General features: G+C 30.6%; 1 protein-coding gene across 1 annotated transcript in view; it reads left to right on the forward strand.

The window, feature by feature from the left end:
• The first annotated feature begins 822 nt into the window (after nt 1-822).
• Nucleotides 823-22,254, forward strand: part of LOC123703147 (protein Wnt-4-like) — a 61,136-nt gene continuing 39,704 nt past the window's right edge. Inside the window, exon 1 of the mRNA XM_045651049.1 lies at nt 823-1,297. Coding sequence (XP_045507005.1) covers nt 1,233-1,297 — 65 coding nt within the window. The 5' untranslated portion in view covers nt 823-1,232. The remainder of the gene's footprint in view (nt 1,298-22,254) is intronic.

The raw sequence follows: 22,254 nt of genomic DNA on the forward strand, positions 1-22,254 counted from the left end.
AAACTTTGAATGCAATGAATGAGTACCTAACCTAAACTTATGTTTATAGTATGTAACTTACTCTAAATTTTTAACTAACGAATGATATTTTTTATAAATACCTATGTTTAAAATTTAAGTTTCTCATGTAAGTGACTTAATGTCTTAGTGGGAATAAATGTCTTTAAACCTTAAACCTTATCATGGTTTTAGTAAACGTCGAACGTCGATCATACTTAAAAGGTTTCATTTAGTTTACTGTTACCTCGAGCTTAGTGTTATAGATAAAATGTAAAACCTAGAAACGTTTTAACGCGGAACCCGTCAACATCCACATAAGAGTTCTATGCAAATCTGAAATTATCTTTATCCGTCCACAATAAGTACTCGTTCATGTTGCATTCGATTTTAATTATAATATATGCGATCTCTGAGCCACTCGCAAGAGATTTTACTGATTTCCGTAATAAATTCCTACTACGCGACCGTTTACGGACGCCCCGCGATATAATCGCCTTTCGATCATATAATTTGCAAATAAGTGACTGTATTTTTGCATTTTACTACGCGGCCGTGACATAAGCTGCGAATTTATTATCTGTGTCTAAGTTTTTTTTACCTGTGGACCGCGCGTATTTAGATTTGAAAATCGATCGCTTTGTGTTTTTGTTTGCAAATTTCTTTTGTGTTGGTTAGTCGCTAGTCGCTCGTGGTGAGGGCTTTTAAGGATGAACTCGTGCAGCGTATTGCATTTACACGCCCTCCAATGCGACCCTTCCCCTTACGGCGAATCCTATGGAATACTTACAAACGACTTAAAAGCAAGCCAGTCTGGTTTTGTATTCCCATCCGCGCGGGTCGCAAGCGCGTCGGCAGAACGCAACTCACTACAAGTCTTTCGAATTTTGTAAAAAAAAAATTTCGATTCCTTTTTTAAATAACCCGCCATTCAGTTTTATGAGTTTTGTTTTTACATAGACCGAGTTACGGCCAGTACCTACAAACTTTCACAAAGTTTGTTTAAAAGTTTTACTTATTTTTTATTTTGTGTTTTTGAATTATTTTATGGACACATTGTTGTTATTCTTTGTTTCTGTGTTTATGGTTTAACAGTGTTTATGTTGCAAATTATTTGAAATGTTATGAGAGCTTTTGTTTTTTGGAGTTTTGCGGTGGTTTTGTGGGGTGTGGAATTTTTTTGAAGTGTTCGGGGAGGAATTTTGTACGTGGCTTTATATAAACAATAAAGCACCATGAATTTTTGGAAAGTTCTGTGTGCAATATTGTTGCTGCTGCAAGCTGTATCGGCCAACTGGTGGTAAGTACTAAATGACATTGATTTTACGATGAAGTATAAAATTAATTATTTTTTTTTAGTTCAACCCTAGAACACTAACCTTATTTTTCAACGTTTAATACTAACCTTCGTCGTTTCGACTACGCTGTTTATTGGAGGGGATTTAGGGGTTTAATTAAAAAAATATATTTGTAGTTATGTTTTTATTTTAAGGACAATGTATTAATCTACATATAAAAATACTAAAATATTTATTTTAACATAGTTTTAATTCAAACAGTCATCAAAATGAGATCACAGTTTACACGCTTTATGAACATTCTTATATTTTTTGAAAAATTCCGTACATATAATATATACCTCTAAATTGCTCGAAATAAACTATTAATTACAAAAATAATATCTGGAAAATTAATTAAAAATATAATTTTGATAATAGCTTAGGATCTAAAACATTTAATAATATAATAAATAATAATAATAATAAAAACATTTATTGACAACAAAACACACCACACAGATACAAAAAAAAACAAACATAATTAAAAAAAGAAAACAAAAAAACCAATAGAACTTAAAAACTAATAAAACTTACAAATAAAATAATATAAAAAATCTTATAACTAAACTTAAAAAATATAACTAAAAACAACAACAAAGAACTGCGTGGTAATGTCTATCATCAAAAGGGACTACTCAGTTAAAAACTGTAGTGCCCCATAGGAACACTAACAGCACTGATTTTCAGGAGCCCCTATCGGTTGCGACGGTTGGAGTTACAGCTTTTTTTTTTTTAAATAGATAATATAATATATAACATATATGATGAAATAGTGATAAGTGTGAGATATATATTTATAAGATATTTGTACTAACTACTTATATAATATAAGAATATGAGTATGTGTTATAAAAATATATGTATAGAAAAATAATAAATTAAGAATAATAAATAACTACAATAAGAAGTATGATATAATATACGTAGATAATAGATATACCTATACAGATACAGCGGGACACATCAACGGCACTAAGGCTGGTACAGCGTATTTAATAAATGTTTTTTATATTTAAATCGAAAGTTTGTAATACTTTTTACTTCAGACAGGGGTGGTGGAAGGTTGTTCCAGCACTTAGTGGCGCTGTATGTGAAACCGCCTCTAAATGATGCAGTGTGGTGCATGGGTATTGATAGCTTTATGCTGGCAAATCTGGTTTTGTATTTTAGGTCGCTTCGTTGACCTAACCAAGCTAATTTTTTATATAGATATAATGGTATTTTTTTGTGCATTAAACCAAATAATAAAGTAGCAAAATGTAATTGCCTACGTCCATCCATATTTAAAATATTGGCGTCTTTAAGATAGGGACTGATGTGGCTTCTAGGTGGGACGTTCCAGCAATATCGTGCGCAGGCATTCTGGACGCGTTGTATTGCTGTTCTAGTACGGCTAAGCAGTCTAGGGCCATATACAGTATCCGAAAAGTTAAATTTCGACAATACAAGGGAATCACATAGACTGATACGTAAATTTAAATTTATATATTTTCTTATTTTATACAAAATTTTTAACCTATAAAAAGAATTAGAAATAGTATTATTTATATGTTTTTCGAATCTCAAATTCTCGTCAAATAATAAGCCTAAATTCCTTGCCTCGTGTACACGCTCGATTAAATTATTATCAACTACTATTTTGGGATCAAATTGCTCAATCGCTTTTACCATCTTAGGGCTTCCCAGAAGCATAAATTTGGTTTTCGATAAATTTAAAAATAAAGAATTACCTACGGACCATGTAAATACACTATTTAAATCCGAATTAATTTGGTTTATGGCATTTTGTGTCTCATTAGGATAGCAAGATATGTACAGTTGCATATCGTCAGCATACATTTGGTAATTGCAATGTTTTATGCGTGACACTACATCGGCACTGTACAGGATAAATAATAGAGGTCCCAATATTGATCCCTGGGGAACACCCCTCGATATACTTTTGCAGTCAGAAAAGCGTTTACTGCCATCTTCCGTTGCAACTGAAACCTTTTGAGTTCTACCACTGAGGTAACTGTTAAACCATTTCACAGCATTTGTACTTAAACCATAGTATGCTAGTTTTGACAGCAATAAATCGGTATTTATAGTATCAAATGCGCGAGTGTAATCGAGAAGCAAAAGAACCGTAGCCATTCCTCTATCTTGTGCTCCCAAAATGTCATCAACAACGTCCATCAATGCAGTTGAAGTGCTTCTGTGTTTTCGGAAACCAGATTGTCGGTCAGGAAGGATGTTATTTGACTCCAAGAACTCCATGAGCTGGTTGTGCACAATTTTTTCTAGGATTTTGGACATGCAGGGAAGTATACTGATGGGGCGTAGATCTTTGAAATCATCCGGGTTTTCTTTCTTTGGGATAGGGCATACTATGGCATGGCGCCATAGATCAGGAAAGATGTGTGTACGGATCGATGTATTTACGATGTGTGTTAGTATGGGCAATGTTTTTGAAATTGTAAGGAGAAGCATGTCAAGGGAGATGCCGTCAATACCAACCGCCTGGGATTTTAATTCGTTAATCGCCTTCAGTACCGTTGTCTCATTGACAGTCCGCAGTTCAAAAATGCTATCACTGTAACGGTGAAACTCGTAGAATGAAAGAGTAGATAAAGATAATTGATTAATCCCGGGAATATTAAGGAAGTGCGCGTTTATCTTATCAGGATCGCTTAAATGAGGTGATAGTAAGCCATCTTTTCTTGACGTCAGCTGAACTTGACTTTTAATGCTCTTCCACATCTCTCTCATTTGTGACACACATCAAGTTTGTGTTCCCCACACAACGTTTTTTACACTAAGTGCATCTATTTTTAGGTCTACCTTTGCTTTACGGAGAGACATATAGCATATATGTTTATTTTAGTTTGCTATGGAGGCACATTAGCAGTATTAGTTTGCTCAGTCTCATTTATAACTTTCACATTATTCCTTCCTGGCATGTTTAAAATTTATGTAATTGAGTCCCACAGAGTATCAGTAATGTCACCAGTTATTATACCTGAAAAACATTGAAGAGGATCTAAAATATCTTGAAAAAAGCGTACAGGCCCACGAGCTATGTATCTATGTTCTTTGAAGGTCTTCTGATTTGTGACCATGACTGTTGTGATGACCATTATATGTGTTTTTCTTTCCCAAGAAGAATGGTACGCGATGGTCTTGTAATCGCTAGGGTCAGCTGAAGTGCTAGGTGTCTCGTCTTCAATAGAACGTGGGGAGATGTATTACTACTTGCCTCATAATTTTGATCTGGAAATTGCTCTTTATTTACAGTATAAACTTCATCATCACCCTCCGCTTCATGCCTCTTCAGCCTCAATGTGGTCTTCAGGCTTTCTCTCAGATGAATTTTCCTCATCGCTTTCAACTTCTAAAACTAACATATGAATCGTATCTAAAAAATAAAATAATAGGCACCATTATAAAAGATAAAATAACGTAATTTTAACTTAACTAAATAGTACGAAAAGTTACGTTAATACTAACCTTCGTCGATGTGACGAGCCATGGTTGCTGGAACAGCGCGTGTGGACCTGCCACGCACAAAGCACTACCGTCCATCGCAAGCGCAACGGGTTGGCTGAGATTAGCTGAAGTTAGAAAACCATACGGTCGCGCGCGTAAAAGTTATAGCGATTTTTTTGGTGACGCGTCGTCGAATCGACGAAGGGTAGTAATCTAGGGTTAAATAAAAATAAAAAAATGAATTCTACTTTTGTATTTGATAGTACTTTAAAGTTATGTAGAGTGTTGCGCCAAAGCTTTCGTAGTATTATTTTAATCTATGTCAGTTTATTTCCATCAATCGTCACATTCATAAACTAAATTCAGCAAATAGTTTGTAATTAACATATTTCTTGTTATTGTAATATAATATAGTTTGCGGAATTTTTGCATTGTTAAAAATAACCAAATCATGAAATTTTTGTGTCTATTGTTATTATTTAATTGGAGTGGCATTCTCATTGTCTTTCAGTTACTTTGAATTTTATTATACTTAAGTTTTATTGTACTTAAAGAAAACACGTTTCGGAAATATTTATAAAAAATATGAAAAAAAAAACATCGTCTCATATTTTAATAATAAGAAGAGCAATAAGGTATAAGTTAAAAGCTCTCTTTTCTTGAGATATCGTCCACTTCTTTACTATGTCAAAATCTTATCAAATCATTTTGCACATAAAAAATGAAAAATATTTTTTCAAAATTTTCCAAAAAGGATAATTGCAAAAAGTCGTTCAGGAATCATAGTCATGATTCGACTTTGTTAAAAATAGTTGAACGCATAAATAATGTAATGTTTACGCTTAACTAGATTGTTTGACGCGAGGTTAAAAACAAATCTGAATTGATGGAGCATAGATTTACTACATGGATTTACATTTTAGTTAATAAACAACGTGTATTCACAATACGTATGATTTATGGATAGGAAATCTTCGATCAGAGGCCTCATCTTTCCATAGAGTTTACCCCGTGTATACCTACTGGCTGGCAAAATTAACCATGGCTGGTTATTGAGATCATCATATGAATTTATAGGTTTAAAAAGTAAGAGGACGTATAATGAAATGTTCACCTTATTTATTATTGCCATATATATGTGTAGGTACCTAATGTTTATGAAATTCAGAAATATTTGATTTATTTTATGTTAATAATATCCAATCTCACTTACCGACATTAATAGGTATATTATGTATAACCGACCACTTAAGTATATCATTTAGTAGTAAACAACATACATAATTTTAATCAATTGATGATTTTCCTATATTATGTAAAGTAAAAAAAAAGTATAGGTATGACTGAAGTCGAAGTGGTTTTCTAGAGACTGTTGCTGAAAGCAGTTGAAGACAGTTTGATATGTACCCTCATATTTTTATCTTAAGTTTAATCATAGAAAAAATGAACTATCCTCTTAGAATATGTTTATACTTTAATTGTTCCATTTTTTCATTTTAAGATTAAAGGAATCATATTATCAATGAATTATGACGATTTTTTGAAGACCGTTAATTTATATCAATTTAATTCATCATGACTATGTTCATATTTAGATTCTGGCAAACGATTACTCACCTATATGTTACCGTATTCCAATATTGCCATGTTCTATGAAATAAAAATTATGTAATGTTACTATTTTATTAATCGGAAGTTATTTGTCTTCATTTATAATAGTAAAAAATAGATGTTTTTACTCTACATATAATATTAACGGAAGAAAGGATATATACTTTAATTTATTAATAACTGTAAATTCTAATTACATATTATCAATAACTAAATGATTATAGATCTAATATTCCAGCCGGGAAAACGAACATAGAAAAAACTATCATAAAAAAATTAATTAGTCCTTAATAATAATTACCCCTACCTATTAGTCGCAACTCGCAATATCACATTAAAGAATTATTATATTCTATGCCGCAACTGCATTTTTTAACGTATGAAATTAAGAAAAAATACAAAACATAAATAAGAAACTACAAAAGGTTTGCCATAACAAAAAAATAACCAGTGAAATGCGTAAAAGCTTTAATATTAGCTTTTATTACTATTTAACCAGATGCAACGGCTAACAGTTTAAAGACTGTATTTTTAAAAGTTTAGCTGCCGAGTAAACTTATCGTGGTGTTTACAAAATAGTCAAACAAAAGCCGGCGAAAGTTATTTTGTGCTAGTACACTTTTTCAGGAAGGGTAAACCTTTTTTAATTAATTACTTCGATTAATACATGGAATATACTTCATAGTTATGCATGATTGGGTACTTAAATGTTTGTTAAAGCTGTTCTTCGCCCGGCCTAACATTTTTGAGCTTTAAAATATTTAAAGCAATAAAATTAAATTATGATTCAAGCAGACTTAAATGCGACAAACAAAAAATCATAAATTAGGTAGTTCTTTAATTGAAGTAACTATAAGTACAACAGTTAACAACAGCTCTATTTAAAATAGGCATAGGTAGTTATATTTCAGCGAATATTAAATAAACTACTTCACGTTGATAAAATTAGATGAAGGTATCGATACTTAAAGTACTATAATGTAACACAGTTCTTTGGCATATTATGATATATACGTACAGTTACTTACATATTTTGTAAAATTAAATTGTAATACTGAAATGATTTAAAAGAGCAACTATGGAGTTTCTTGCCGATTCTTCTCCATAGATACTGCTTTCCGAATCGGTGGTAAATGTTAAAAATATGTATTGACGTTTCAAAAGTGCTTCTCGAAGAAGTCTAATTGAATAAATAAATGTTTGAGTTTGAGTTTGAGTTTAAGTAAAATAATCAAATCGCACTAAATATTACTAGTTTTCAAGTAGGTACGCATCATTTGCAATTAGCAATAGCAGATAGCAATAGTTTGTTTTTAGTTTTTAAGTGAACGTTTCAATAGGGCACTTTAATAAACTTTAAAACTTTAATTTAAATGTATAAAGAAGTATAATTTTTAAAATGATTGATCTAATTACACCAAAGGTTTGTAATTCCTGCGCTACTCGGAGGCGAGTATAAATAATTTTAGTGTGCGGAAACGGTTACATTCTACATCAAAGCTCAGTTGACAAATGTGAGTGTTTTCCCGCTAAATACATGTTTTTATGACAATAAATTAGCTGTGATCATAGATATAAAAAATTTCGCCACAGATAAAAGAAAATTGAATATAATTGCTGGGCTGTATTTTACTTGCGCCGCTATTACGAGTGACCTTATATTTACCACAAATTACCACGGCTCATGAAAATTCTGACATTTAAAAGAGTGTTCCCGTTTGAATAAGATTTTCATTTATGATTTATTGTTTTCAGTTCTTATAAATGTTCTAATATTATTAGTTTAATTTTAATAATTGTTAAAAAAGAAGTATACAATTATCTTTTATGGTGCATTTTTGTTTGATATTTATTAGAACTAGATTAAATGGGGTATAATTATTAATGTTTTAACTCAGGCATAATCCCAAATGCCTTCTCCGAAAAGCATTGTAAACGATTTCAATCTATTTCCATAACTATCCAAACGTCTCTACAACTTTTTATCCGTCCTTAGAATCTAAATATCTCAATACAAACTACAAAATCTACCCAGCATCCAACCCCACTTTGTAACACAGAAGTATTTACGATTTACGCAACAATAATTATTACAAGCACGACTTGCACTTGGCCAATTTAATATAAATAGAGCAAGGAAGTCAAGTCCAGTCGAATTAAACACTACACGCTAAAAGCTTAATCGCCGTATAAGAAAAAGAAAAAACCTCCTTACTTAGAACAAAAAGGATAAATTATGCGGCGGTAAAGAGTTTTTATTCGAGTTCGTAATCTTTAGTAGGCGCATAATTTCTGCGTAGTTATTTTAGGTGTAAAAGTGTGGTAATGAATATGATGATAGTCTGGGAGATACTTTGTTGATAAAATGTTTGGATAATGAGCACTTTTGCTGGCTGTTTATCTAATTTATTGTTTATGAATGACATTTTTCTTCGATGTAAGCCTTCTGTATTTGATAACGCTTAATGTCCAGGAGATAGGAAGTTAAGAAATCGCGTTGGGATGTAATTAATTGCAAGTAATTTCTTGTTAAATTTTGTATTCTTTATTTTATATTAAAATTATTTAAAGCCTGTTACGACAAAGGACTTTACGTATTGAGGTAATCTATAAACAATATCGTTTATCAATGAATGTAGGGTGTTGCGTTTTAATTCTATACTTTAATGCAGAAATAGCCCGGAGTTGGAAATTTTGCATCAGTTATCTGTATAGGTTTTTAGGTATTTTCGCATGAGTTCTAAGTTTTGAAAAAAAAAATGGTATGAGGATTTATTTAAGATTTCTAATTAACTCTATGTAAAATGGGTTTAAGATTTTATCACGATCCTTTAGGTTATCTATTTTGTGCACAGGTTAAATCAATCCTACACAGATTATCGAAGCAAATGTGTCAATTGTATACATTCAAAAGGCACTCATTGCGTAACAATTTCGCATTGAATAATGTTATCATTACGCCAGATGAAGCGACAATTCAAACAAATGAATGAAGTGTAAACACTGAGATGAGATGACCGTTATGTAGTGGAAATGGATGTTTATAATCTTCGAATTATAAAAAATATATTATAGATATTCTAGAAGCTTCCAGATTTGAAATGATGCTGATAAAACAATATCTAGGTATGCGAAATTGACTCCTTGTCATGAAGAAAGAAATATATGATTAGGCTAGCTGTTGTCATTGATATTTAAGTTAAGTTTAGGTATAAATAAAAACAAGTATTACTTAGAAAAGAATGAAGAGGTTTTGTTGTTTCTCTAGAGGAAAAAGAGACGTAAATACAAAGTTGCATTTTTTGTGACAAGTGTTACAGCGAATTCAAAAGCAAGTCAGTTTACGACATTTTTTCAAGTAAAATATTGAGGCTAACAGCTTATTATTAAAAGTTTGTTATATTTAATTGACCAATTATAATTTGAACTCGTAAATAAAAAAATATTTTTTTTTTACTTTTTTGATTTGAGCAAATAAAAATTTATCATCACATTCGTTCCATCCGGTACTATAAATGCGTATCTAGCTAGCGTCCAGTAATTTCACAAGAATATTCAAGTTAACAAGCTTATCCCAGTATAGAATTTAAATAAACGCTCCACACGTTTCAGAACGTCGGCGACCGGTTACACTCATCTTGGATAATGTTGTACATCATTTATTTTGATGATGTTATTTGTAAAAGGTGTAAAGATGTATCTCTTTATTTTAGCCTTAAGGACTTAATTTTTGTGTAAATATATATTATAATGTGTTTTTGTAAAAATGTTAAAAAGCTACTAGCTAAGAAAGGTTGTCTTTTTGGAATTAAAGTAAAGGCTCTATTAACATGCCTATTAATGAAATAATTAAGGGCGAAGTCATAGTATAAATGTAGTTTTTATAAATCAGACAATTTCTTTCATGACACAATGATAAGGAATCGCATATTAAATGCAAATGCTAACTATAAAATATAAAAAAATAACACCAAAGGTACCAATATTACAAAACAATGTAGACAGATAATTTTCTCTTTACAAGTTTATCTCTACAGTAAATCTTGATTATCTATACAGTACATACTTACAAAAAATGCTAATCGCACCTTACAAGTGTTCTACAAACGTGGGCCAATGATGAATAGGCTTTTAGAAATAATGAGATTGTTATCTATGAGTGCCAATTACCCTCTAATTACTGAGTGCGTGATAAATAAGACGCTAATAGTAATTAGAAGAGATATATTGTTCGGTCATGTGTAGAAAGTTTTAAATGGTGGTAAATAGTGTGGGTTTGGTAGGTGCCAAAGGTGGTAGGGTTATGTAAATTCTTCAGGTTTCTTTCACAATTATATTATGGTTGATGTTGTTCCTACTAAATGTAGTAATGATTATGACAACGATACTTTTTAATCGATAAAACAATAATATTAATCGTCTGAGAATGAACTGTAAACATATATAGAGAAAAAGAGTTTTTCAAATTCAAACATATTAATCGTGTGAGATGAACTGTAAACATAGAGAAGTAGAGTTTTTCAAATTCAAACATTTATTTATTCAATTAAACTTCTTCGACGATTACCATCGATTTGGAAATCAGTAAACTATTGAGTTAAAGTCTTGGTCATTGTGTTAGGAAAATAATATGACTCATGTTACTTTGCCAAGAAGTGCTGACGAAAGTCTTTAAAAAATGATAATATTATTGTAATTTTGATGTGATTAAATTATTTTATTTATATTTTATTAATACATATATACATAGGTACTTTAACTTTAACAAAGATATAACTAGAGCGCAAAGGGTAACATAGGAATCTTTTAAAAACTAAACTAATTGAAACAAGTGATAACTGCGTTAAAAACAACCGACTTCAAACTTGCGCTTGCAAAAATGCCCATAAAATAAAAAATACTGGGCCTATCCGAATAAAATGTTTATGGGACCAATTCGACACCATCCCGCATCGAACAAAAAAAGAATCACGTAAATCGGTTCAGAAACCTCGGAGTAATCGGTGTACAGTGTACACCGATTAAAAAAACACAAACAACACAAAAAACACGATAAACAACACAAAAAACACGATAAAAAAAACATACCGGCCGAATTGATAACCTCCTTTTTTGAAGTCGGTTAAAAATAATATGTTCCCTGCTAAAAATAGGGACACATGCAACAGACGAAGCCTGGGGTCGCTAAAAGAACCTCTATAAAATTAAGCAATAAACTCAATTCTCTGAAAAGTTTAGTCAAAACAAAGTCACAGTAAAAAGCGAGGTCAAAGACAAGTCAAAACAGAAATGAAAAAGCTCGTTGTTAGTCTATGGTATACAATATTCTGTGTCTATGGTGTTTAATTTAAATTTTGTCACAAAACACGTGTCGCGATCACAATCAGTGTCGATGAAAAAAATGTCGCGTACAATGAGCAACATTCATAATGTTACTTTGACTAATGTGTGGACAGTCAGAGAGACAAGCGGTTATTTATGTGGTTTTTAATTATTGTTGGGTTGTTAAATATTTCTAAACAGAGAATGTACATGATGTAATTATGAAGATTCTTCCGTGATGTTTAAAAGTACCTACATAGGTACTTATATTAATATTTATGCTGAGACATCAGCCATTAGCCATAGTTATAGCTAGCTACAAAATATAATAGATTTGTAGTTCGCATAATGCTACTTGATTAAAAAAAATCAAGAATATTATTAAATATAAATAAAAATTATGCATTTATTGGGACTTGATAATCTTATCAACATGTGATAAACATACAAAACAAACCATGCGTATCGAATTCAAAATTGACAATCGCACTTTAAATTATTATTAGGTAATACTAAGGGTAATACTTTGTTATTAAACTTGATGTTTCATACATTTGTACCCAGGCAATGGATTTGTAAGCCGTAATAGCTTTATAATGAATAAAAAACTAATAAGTTTTCCAAGTAATTGTACATGTACCTACCCTATAACACCGATATTAGATTGGGGATTTAAATAGCACATGTGTTCTAAACATTCTCGGCCAGATTGTGTCCAATTCAATTTTACAAAGTAATATTTCACACAAACATGCCGGATAAAATCATTTATAAGGCGTCGCATACAAAACATTTGCACGTATATGTCTGAGGGTTGCCGCTTTTAACTTTTTTTGATTTCGTAATGTGCTTGAAAAAATACCAATACCAAATTTAAATTATTTTTTGCGTAAGTACCTCTCTTTTAGGTACTTTACTTACTTTAAACTCAACAACTTTAAATATAAATAATAACATGATGAAGTTCCCAAAAAAACACAAGTACAATTACCTATAAATAGTTATTTTTGCCATCCCTATGTTTGCCTAAGGGCTAGTGCACATCGTTCGGCTAATTTGGTGATGTTGTACAAGTTGCTTCGGTCTTTACCCTGCCTATTACGATATTAGAATGTGTAGTGATGTACTATATTTTTATCGATATATTAGTTTTAGTTATGGTATATTATCCTGTAATAGGTTTCGGCCTTAACATAGTTTATCACTATCGGAAGGAACAGTTCACATAATCTATATGTAAAACCCTATTTAAGCACTGCTTACGATTTTAAACATCAAAGCACTTGAATGATTATTATCTCTTCTAAAGAAATTATATACTTTTTCTGACTGAATTTCGACTAGGTACCCTCGATTGAGAAACTTCGCATCAGACATTACAATGCGCTTGGATAGCATAAACACGTCTTGATCAATAGAAACAAGCGTAATCTTTTATCCAATCATCGACAATCCGCACATCACTAAAAATGAATATTTAATTTCACCCCTTTCGTGTTTATTTATTGGTCGTACATCCCGAGGCTGTTTTGCATACGTTACTGTGGGGTGACTGCAATGAATGCATAATACACTAATATTGAATGTACTGAGATAAGTTTCACTAGTTATAGTTGGAGATTTTGTTGGGCATTGTTTACATTTTAAAAGGATATTTATTCATTATTATATTTTCAGTCGACTGCAAAAAAGAAGGAGCTTGATGATTCGACTGTAATTTTTTTAGGAATGTTACCCCAGAATTTTCGCCTGGTTGAAACGATTTTGATGATTTGTAGCTATTGCCTTCCGGGTCGTCCCATTTTCAAGTTTCTCCAGTTCTGAATATTTCGGAGTTTAAATATTACAGCTATTAATATTATACTACATATTGTAACATTCTTAAGGGTAGGTAACAACCTTGCAATATATCATTTCCTCTCCATTACAAAATTAATTGCAATGTAAATAAATAATTGACTCTCATAGAAGTCGTAATTTATACTAGTAAGTAACATACATCAAACACCTCTTTTTCAAAGTTGGTGAAGATCGTATCGCACGTTAAAACTAAAGCTTCTTGGTATAGGTAATTTGTTCATTTTTCCAATAAACGTATGTTTCTTAGAAAGTCGTGGGAATGAGACGCAACCGTTTTAAATTGTGTCGTGTTACTGAATGTTAAACAATGTAAATAACAAACATCCCACTAATTAAAATACATGTAGATTTATTCGTGTAGGAAATCGTTTAGCTTACGGATGTAGTTACTTTATTGTGAAATATAAAAAATTTTAAAATTACAAGCCGGTAAACTTATTTTTTTTTCACACTTTTCATTTATTTAAGTAAGTACCTACGTGCAACCTTTATTTAATATAAATCTTTTATTTGAAAGTTGGCATTTATTTCATAGTTCCCATAAAAAATATTTGTTTTAGAAATTATAAAAACAAAACATATTCTTATTTCATGTAGAAAAAAACTCTTTTTGTCTTCTTCTTTTACAAGAAAACATTGTAAAAAATGTGAGTAAAATATTTCAGTTATTTACATCAGCTAATTTTCATGTTATTTCTTTGTAAGAGCATTTGCTTGACCTCTCTCCAAGTCTTCTAAAGTAGCTCTCAGTAGTATAATTAGCGAATCATAAGTATTCTTCTTAAACTTTTTATGTATTTTTTTGGCAATGTAACTAAGTGCATATAAAAATATTTTGATGTTATTCCCTTAATTTTATTTAAGTGTTCGGTACTCTAGCTTTTTTTAATGACTCATAAAAACACTTTTGTCCTGAAATAATTTACCTAGTTACATACTTTGTGTTTTGTTTCACATCAATTTAATTAATATGTTATGCAAATTGTGAAATCTGTAATTTTACTTGCAGACGCATATTTAAATAACTAGCTTCCGCCCGCGACTCCGTCCGCGCGGATGTCGGTCTTCGCGTGGATGGTTTATTTCTCCATTTTGAACTGTGAAGACGTAGAAACGTCTTCCTAGTACCTTAGTTCCTTAGTGAGAACACTTAATTAATATATCTACCGTGTGTTCGCGGTTCTACAGAACAACCAACGTCTATGGATAAAGTTGAAAAATTAAGATTTATTTTTTTTCTACGTATTTTTCCAGGATAAAAAGTATCCTATTTTACGCCCAGGATAATAAGGTATAATTGTACTAAGTTTCATCGAAATCGAACCGTTAGTTTTCACGTGATGTCTTCACATACAGACAGACACACAGACAGACAGACAAATTTTTTTAATGACATATTTGGGTTTGGTATCGATACAGTTACACCCCCTGCTATTTATTTTTTGAATATTTTCAATGTATCTACAGAATTGACCCTTCTACAGATTTACCTTTACATGTAAACAAAGAGACTTCTTGAAAATATAATGTCTCATACTATTTTCATAAAAAAACTTTACCATAATTTTTTTACTGCCAACACCACAGAAGTGTTAATACATAGCTATCTTTTTAAAAATCGTTTCACTCAAAACAGACGCCACAGATAATGTATCCCATGTTAGCGCATTCCAAATTTAATTACATACATATTTCACACGGTAAAATATTTAAAAGGATATCACTGGGGCATTAGTGTTTTTTATTTCGTTGACGCAAGGGTGGACCACCTCTGATTATAGTAGCCCAAAAACGTAGGACCGCTATTAATTTTAAACGGACACAGTGGCTGTCAACAGTTGGTATAAAGAGAGTTTTTTGGTGATAATTTTTGAGGATTTATATGTGAGGTAAAGATTTTATTATGTGAGTCATACTCTTGTTTCTTTATTGGTTCGATGATGTGTTAAATGCTTGATATATTGTTCGGTTTGTGTGATGTTTGTTACCCGTTAATACGATACGATTGTCACGGTCCAAATATAATATTATTATGTAGATTGCAAATCGGTGTCTTCTGTGATAAATTCCCCTGTTAATTCTGTGAGTGGTGTCCCTGTTCAGCACACAGAATCACACCTAATTAATGTTAATGTTTTATATTTCACTGTGTTTTTCTATTTAATTTTCTGTTTTTTTTTTTTTTTTTTTTAAGTCTTTCATGTGTGTTGAATTAAATGTCTTTTCTTTCTTTCTGTCTTCAAATTATTGTTTTAAATCCTAACTAAATAGAATGTTAATTTATTATCGTGTAATAATTGTGAATAAATGTTATCTGTCATGTATTAAACATTATATTCATAACAAAAATATATTGGGAAATACCTTCTTAAAAAAATAATCATATACTTAGTTATATCGCCTTGTAATTTTAAAGTGTTTATTATTTTTCTCCTTTTTAAGGATCGAGATAATTCGACCTTTTTATCTGAGACGCTACCAAAGAAGTTATTAATGTGATAAAATCTTGTGTACAATTTATTATTCAATCTCTACCGTTGTATCTTGTGAATTTTTAATTTTATGTTTTCAAGATATAATGTAGATATATTTAAAATAATTAATGTATGATAACATTGGAAATTTTAGGATCGTCACTACATTTATATGTAGGTACATAATTGAAAGAGAAATGCAACGATAAGATAAATGTAATGTAATGCCATTATCTAACAATCAAATCCTAGAATAGACTTTGCTGAATAACTCGAAGTATTACTCAGTTGATGTTAAAAACTTACAAGTAATAACTGCGTTAAAAACAACCGACTTCAAACTTGCACTTGCAAAATTCACAAATACCTACAGACAAAAATGCTCATAAAATAAAAACTACTGGGCCTATCCGAATAAAATTTTTATGGGACCAATTCGACACCATCCCGCATCGAACAAAAAAAGAATCACGTAAATCGGTTCAGAAACCTCGGAGTAATCAGTGTACATACATAAAAAAAATAAAAACATACCGGCCGAATTGATAACCTCCTCCTTTTTTTTGAAGTCGGTTAAAAACTACATTCAAACTTGGATAATATATAACAATTAAAACAACATTAATATACACTTTACTGTTCAAATACAAAGAAAAAACATTACACAAGTAATTCGACCAGACAGTTTTTTTGGATACAAATTCTTAACTGTAGTTAGACAATCATAATTAAACCATTTTGCAAAACGACGAACCATTCACGTTACCTAATTGTACACATCACTAATTTATCGATAAATAACAATAAACGGGAGGGCGGGCACGAAATGAGCCGTCACTCGTGCCCGATAAAATCAACTTTTTATCGACAAAAAGTTGATTTTTATCGACGTCGATGTAAAAACGTCGTCGCTTGTGTATCGAGTGTGGTCTCAATCTCATTTGCATTGAAATCTAATACGGACTACTGATGCTAATGTTTGATATACAATGCTGGTTTATAGTGTGAATGGTAGCGATAGTGACATAATACACTGATAATGTAGGTGTGCTTGTAATAATAACCTTAAAATTAAGGATTCAATCAGTCTTTTTGCATTTATTGTATAGTAGGTATAGCTTCACGATAAGAACAGCGAATAAATGTCTTTTATGTCGAGCAATGGCTTACCAATCAAAAAAAATATATATCTTATCTGTTATGATCTTGGTTATGATTGTATTCATTTTTGACAGGTTTACCTTACCTTATTTTTTTTGTTACTCTTGCATTGGTTTCTGCAACATTCACGTCTAAAATCAACATCATAGATTATCTGATAACCTTTATTAGCGCATTATTTTGTGATTACCTCTAGATATCCGTCGAATTTATGTATTAACTTTGTTTCTCATATTTAATATAAAAATACGAACTAAATGCAGACACAATTTTTAGCTTACTTTGTGTAGTTAATATAATATTGTCTTTGTAATCGATTCCAAATCAACTAAAGGCTAATAATAATAATGTTGGTTCTTCAAACATAGTTGTAAAGGAAGGATGGCAATATTGTGGTCAAATACGATTTTATACCAATGTAAAAGGAATGCGCTTAATTAAGCCGGAGATAAATAAAATTTGCATAATATGCATAAATAAGTATGCAATATTTTAATAATTTATTGCTAAACCCGGATTGTTTCTTGTTTTGCTTCTGCATTAAAAATAAAAAAAATGTATTTCCAACTTAATTTTTAAGGCTAACAGATTGGTTAAAAACTTTGTTTTGTTTGGCTGTACCATTAGATTTATTATTATTTATAAGATCTTCTTAATAAATTGATTTTGTAATGAATGAATTTCATAAAAGAAAGACCTTCACCTCGTCTCTCTGTTTGTCTGTTCGCGAAAAAAACATCCAAAATTATACCGATTTTCATCTGTTTTCACCTATAGGTAGGTTTCAGAAAGCACTGGTTGTAGCACTTGTAGCCGTAAGCTAGTAATTTCATTAATAAAAAATTTCAAAAGGGTCCTGAAAAGTGTAGAAACTATAATTGCAATTAATCTAAAATAATTACTGACGCCAATATTGACACAATGGAAGTCGTGTTCGCGCCAAAACTGCGAGCACAGATTAATAAGATTTATTTGTGACGTTTTGACGCTCGGCTCCTTTCATTTAAAATAAGTATCGCAAGTCGCAACTCACAATATATTAAAATTATCGTTTCTCATGCAAATGTATTATAATATTGCACAAAAGGTGAACTCAAAAGCTGTTGGCGATTTCTCTGATAACCTTTGAATACAGATTTATGTAGGTATTTTAAATATCTACACTGTAATGGAACAATAGTATCAGAAAATAAAAAATAAAACATAATATATTTTTTGCGCATTCTATTAAATATAGACAGTCGTTTTCAAATAAGTAATTTATAGCAAATTGCGCTTTCTAAGGTCTGGTAAAAAAGAAACAAATTATCAAGTATCTATTGAAACGTAGAAGTTACATTTAAAATTTTCAAGCAAGAATTTAACTAAGTCGTATTGTACGTTCCTGAAATTCATATTCAGACCACGAATGAAAATATTTGTCAGAAGCTCTTTCTACTTCTAAAAAGTTGCCAATAAAATGTGTGTTTTACTTCTGAAAAGTCTCGTTCCCCGACAATAGTGTATAAATTCTAATGCAATGCTTAGACTCGTGCAGACTTAGCTTAAGGTTAGCGCTAGGGTTGCATCAATGTCTTTAATATTATAAAAATATAAATTTCTTCTTGATACGTGCTGCTAGAATTCGAGCGGTCGGAAAATTTGCGTTTATCTCTTAGCTTGTTTTATAATTTGCGTAAATGTATTTACTACATAAGAAATTATGTGACAATTTGCTTGTTTTTTTCTAATCATAATATTTTCAATACAAAGGTTTGTGTGAAAGATTTATTCTTACGACTTTATGACTTTTTCTTGCATTACATATAGATTAAAATATATTTTTTAATGTCAATAACTTAGCGTTGACAACCCTAACCAACGCAATGTTATCGCCTAGCCCGCAGCTCACGTTGTTATTATACATTATTATGAACACCTGCTTTATTTAACTTAATTAGATTTTTCCCTACATAGTTGCTGAGATGTGGGAAACGAATATTTGTTTAAACATCTCGTAAAAAGTTATTGTCAAGTCCCTAATGAAAATGTGTTATGCATCGAGATGGTTTATGTGAAAATCTAACGAATGGGTACTTTTGTACTGTGCTGTTTTATTATGAGATAGAAATATTATGGTTGTCGCACTTATGTCCTATTATATCGATGTAGTAAGCACTAAGCAGATGAAATGGTATATTTGTTATTTGTAAGGCTCGGTCTATTGTTAAATATTATGTACTTGTCTTGTCTACAATGTTTGCTCTCCATTTATTAATTTAAGATTGTATTTATTGTATTGATTGAAAAAATACGGAAAATATACGGCGTCAATATATTTCTTACTAAATATCAGTCGATAAATAAGTTGTTGAAATAAAATTTATAATATATAAAAAATAAGAATTTACTCATCTTATTTGTATCTGCAAATGTTATATTAGGCTTTCCTTTTCAAATGAGCTTATATAATAATATGCAAAAGTTGTAAAAGTACCTATCCAATTATCTTCCGTTTTCCATTATCAAAAATTAACAATACCAAAAAAGTATCATAAACAATATCGAACGTGCACGCCAAAACAAAGAAGACAAGAACAACGAAGTTTAATTACGCCTCAAACAGCCTGTCTTTATTAACTGATAATCTTTTAATAAACTGCTCTGAAGAGATTTAATTTATATTTAGTTCAATGTCTGAGAATTTGCGGGAATATTCGGCCTCAATTTGGAAACAGTACGATGGTATTTAAGTTTTAATTAACATTTCAAAACTGGTTCTGTTTCGTCATTAGTCTATGATAGATATGAGAGAAATGTGTAGTTTTGTTTGGTGTTTCATTGTAGAGCTTTTGTTTATTTTTGACAATCTTTAATAAATTGTTTAGTTTACTGTAAAATGTAATATAAATAAATCTCAAGTTTGTTTTTATATAATAAATTATGTTATTGTTATTTTCTTGTGTGTTATATTTAGGCATATAATATTTTAAAGCAATAATTAAGTGGTAATAATTTAGTCACAATTATAAAAATAACACACTATCGAAAATTCACTTAAATCATTGCAAATTAACATGAGAATTATATTTTACCAACCAATTACGATCAAAAGATATCGTTTCACTCAATTTCTATCAAGATCGTCCATCATTTACGAACTATAATTATAATCTTATTAAATGCGTATAGACCACGCCCATGTGTGAGGGGGATAAAAGATATCCCGTTGGAAGGGCCTCTATTAATTAACTATTTCTGTCTCTTTCTGATTTTGCAGTGTAGTTAAAAATGACAGACTGCTAAAATTAGAACTTGTTTGCGTTAATCAATATTAAAATATAAAAACGATGATTGGAAAGTTATTGGAAAGTTAAAAAAATATTCAGTGTCTTTCATGCTGTAGTTACGATGACAATTGAAAAAAAAAATAGAATAAAATTAGTCGGAATTAAATATTAATATTTGTAAACATATTACTTAAAATGCATTTTACAACTTAATTAAATTTTGTAAATTTGCAATAGCTTTATTACAATTTTACAAACTATTTGTATACCTACCTTTAAAAGCATGCAGCATGCAAAGCATGAGGCTTTCTATCGAAAATTAGTTCGTTGTAGTTATTTTCAAATAGATTATATTTCAAGACAAGTTTATTGCAATTTTTGATGGAATTGCAATTTTGAACAACCTAACTACCAAAATAATTTACATAGCTCATTTATTCTATACATACTTTAGAAAGCTATTTATGTACCTAGCTATATTAGATATGTATATTTAATTAAAAAATAAAGAGAAAATAATGTTGTCAAAATATGTTTATTTTTGTTATCTCATATAAAAGAATCTCAAAGGTTTGTGTTTAATTTCATAATATTTGTAGGAATGCGCATCCCAGCAAACAGTAAAACCCTTTTTCATAGAAATAAAAGACAGCCAAATGGTTGTATTGTTCCAAACATTCGACTCTGTTGAGTATTTTCTGTATAGGCTTTAAATATACTACTGGACAGTTTCGTAAATATGCCTTTTATCTATAGACTTGTAGGCGGTAAATTTTGTTTTTCATTTCACTGAACAGTAAGTAGCAAGTTTGTTGTTATGAATTGAAATATATTATTAGTAACAAATTGAATGAACATATGCAAAAATAACCCAGGTACCTATATTATTATTAATAGGATGTGACTTATACATATATTTAATGCATAATAAATAAAGAGAGTAAACGTATAGATACGAACGTATAAATTAAACTGGCCTGTTGGACTGGCCTATGATTTTTTTAATTAACCACATAAGAAACATTGAAACTAAACGTTATATCGTAATTTATTTATTTATTTTATTTATTTATTTCTTTATTTATATCAGGCAGCATTGCCCATATATTGTTAGTAGTACTTATTCTAGTGTTAGTAAAACTACATATACTTATTTTTAGATTTTAGAGTTATTAGCCATTTTTTATTGATAAAATTATATGTACATTATTGAGAACTTTTATTTTTGTAATGAAACTGACAAGAAATAAGTGCAAATTAAGATCCACCTTATTAAAATAAATAAACAAGCGTTGTATAAAATAAAGCTATGTACACACGTATTCACTTTCATGCTCACGCGCAGGAGAGAGCGTGATTTACGGGTAAGAAAGGTCGCGGGCTGACTTGAGTTATAGCTCACTTGGCTTGTACAGGCGTAAGACTGGGACTACACGATGTTGCGAACGAGTAACTGACAACAAGAGTATATAGGAAGTCTCTAGGAATCTTTAGCCTATACTCCATAGAGTGTAGTTCTGCGGATGCGAGTATAGTCTATGGTTAATAATAGCACTAAATAAATAGGAACTATGATTGATTTCCATGATTTACGGGTAAGAAAGGTCGCGGGCCGACTTGAGATATAGCTCACTTGGCTTTTTTACTTATTTTTGTACAGGCGTAGGACTGAAACTACACGATCTGTGGAACGTTTAACTGACAACAATATTCTATACTCTATGGACTATAGATGTTCTGTGGATGCGATGA

Source organism: Colias croceus, chromosome 25 (genome assembly GCF_905220415.1).
Source record: "Colias croceus chromosome 25, ilColCroc2.1".
Lineage (NCBI taxonomy): Eukaryota > Metazoa > Arthropoda > Insecta > Lepidoptera > Pieridae > Colias > Colias croceus.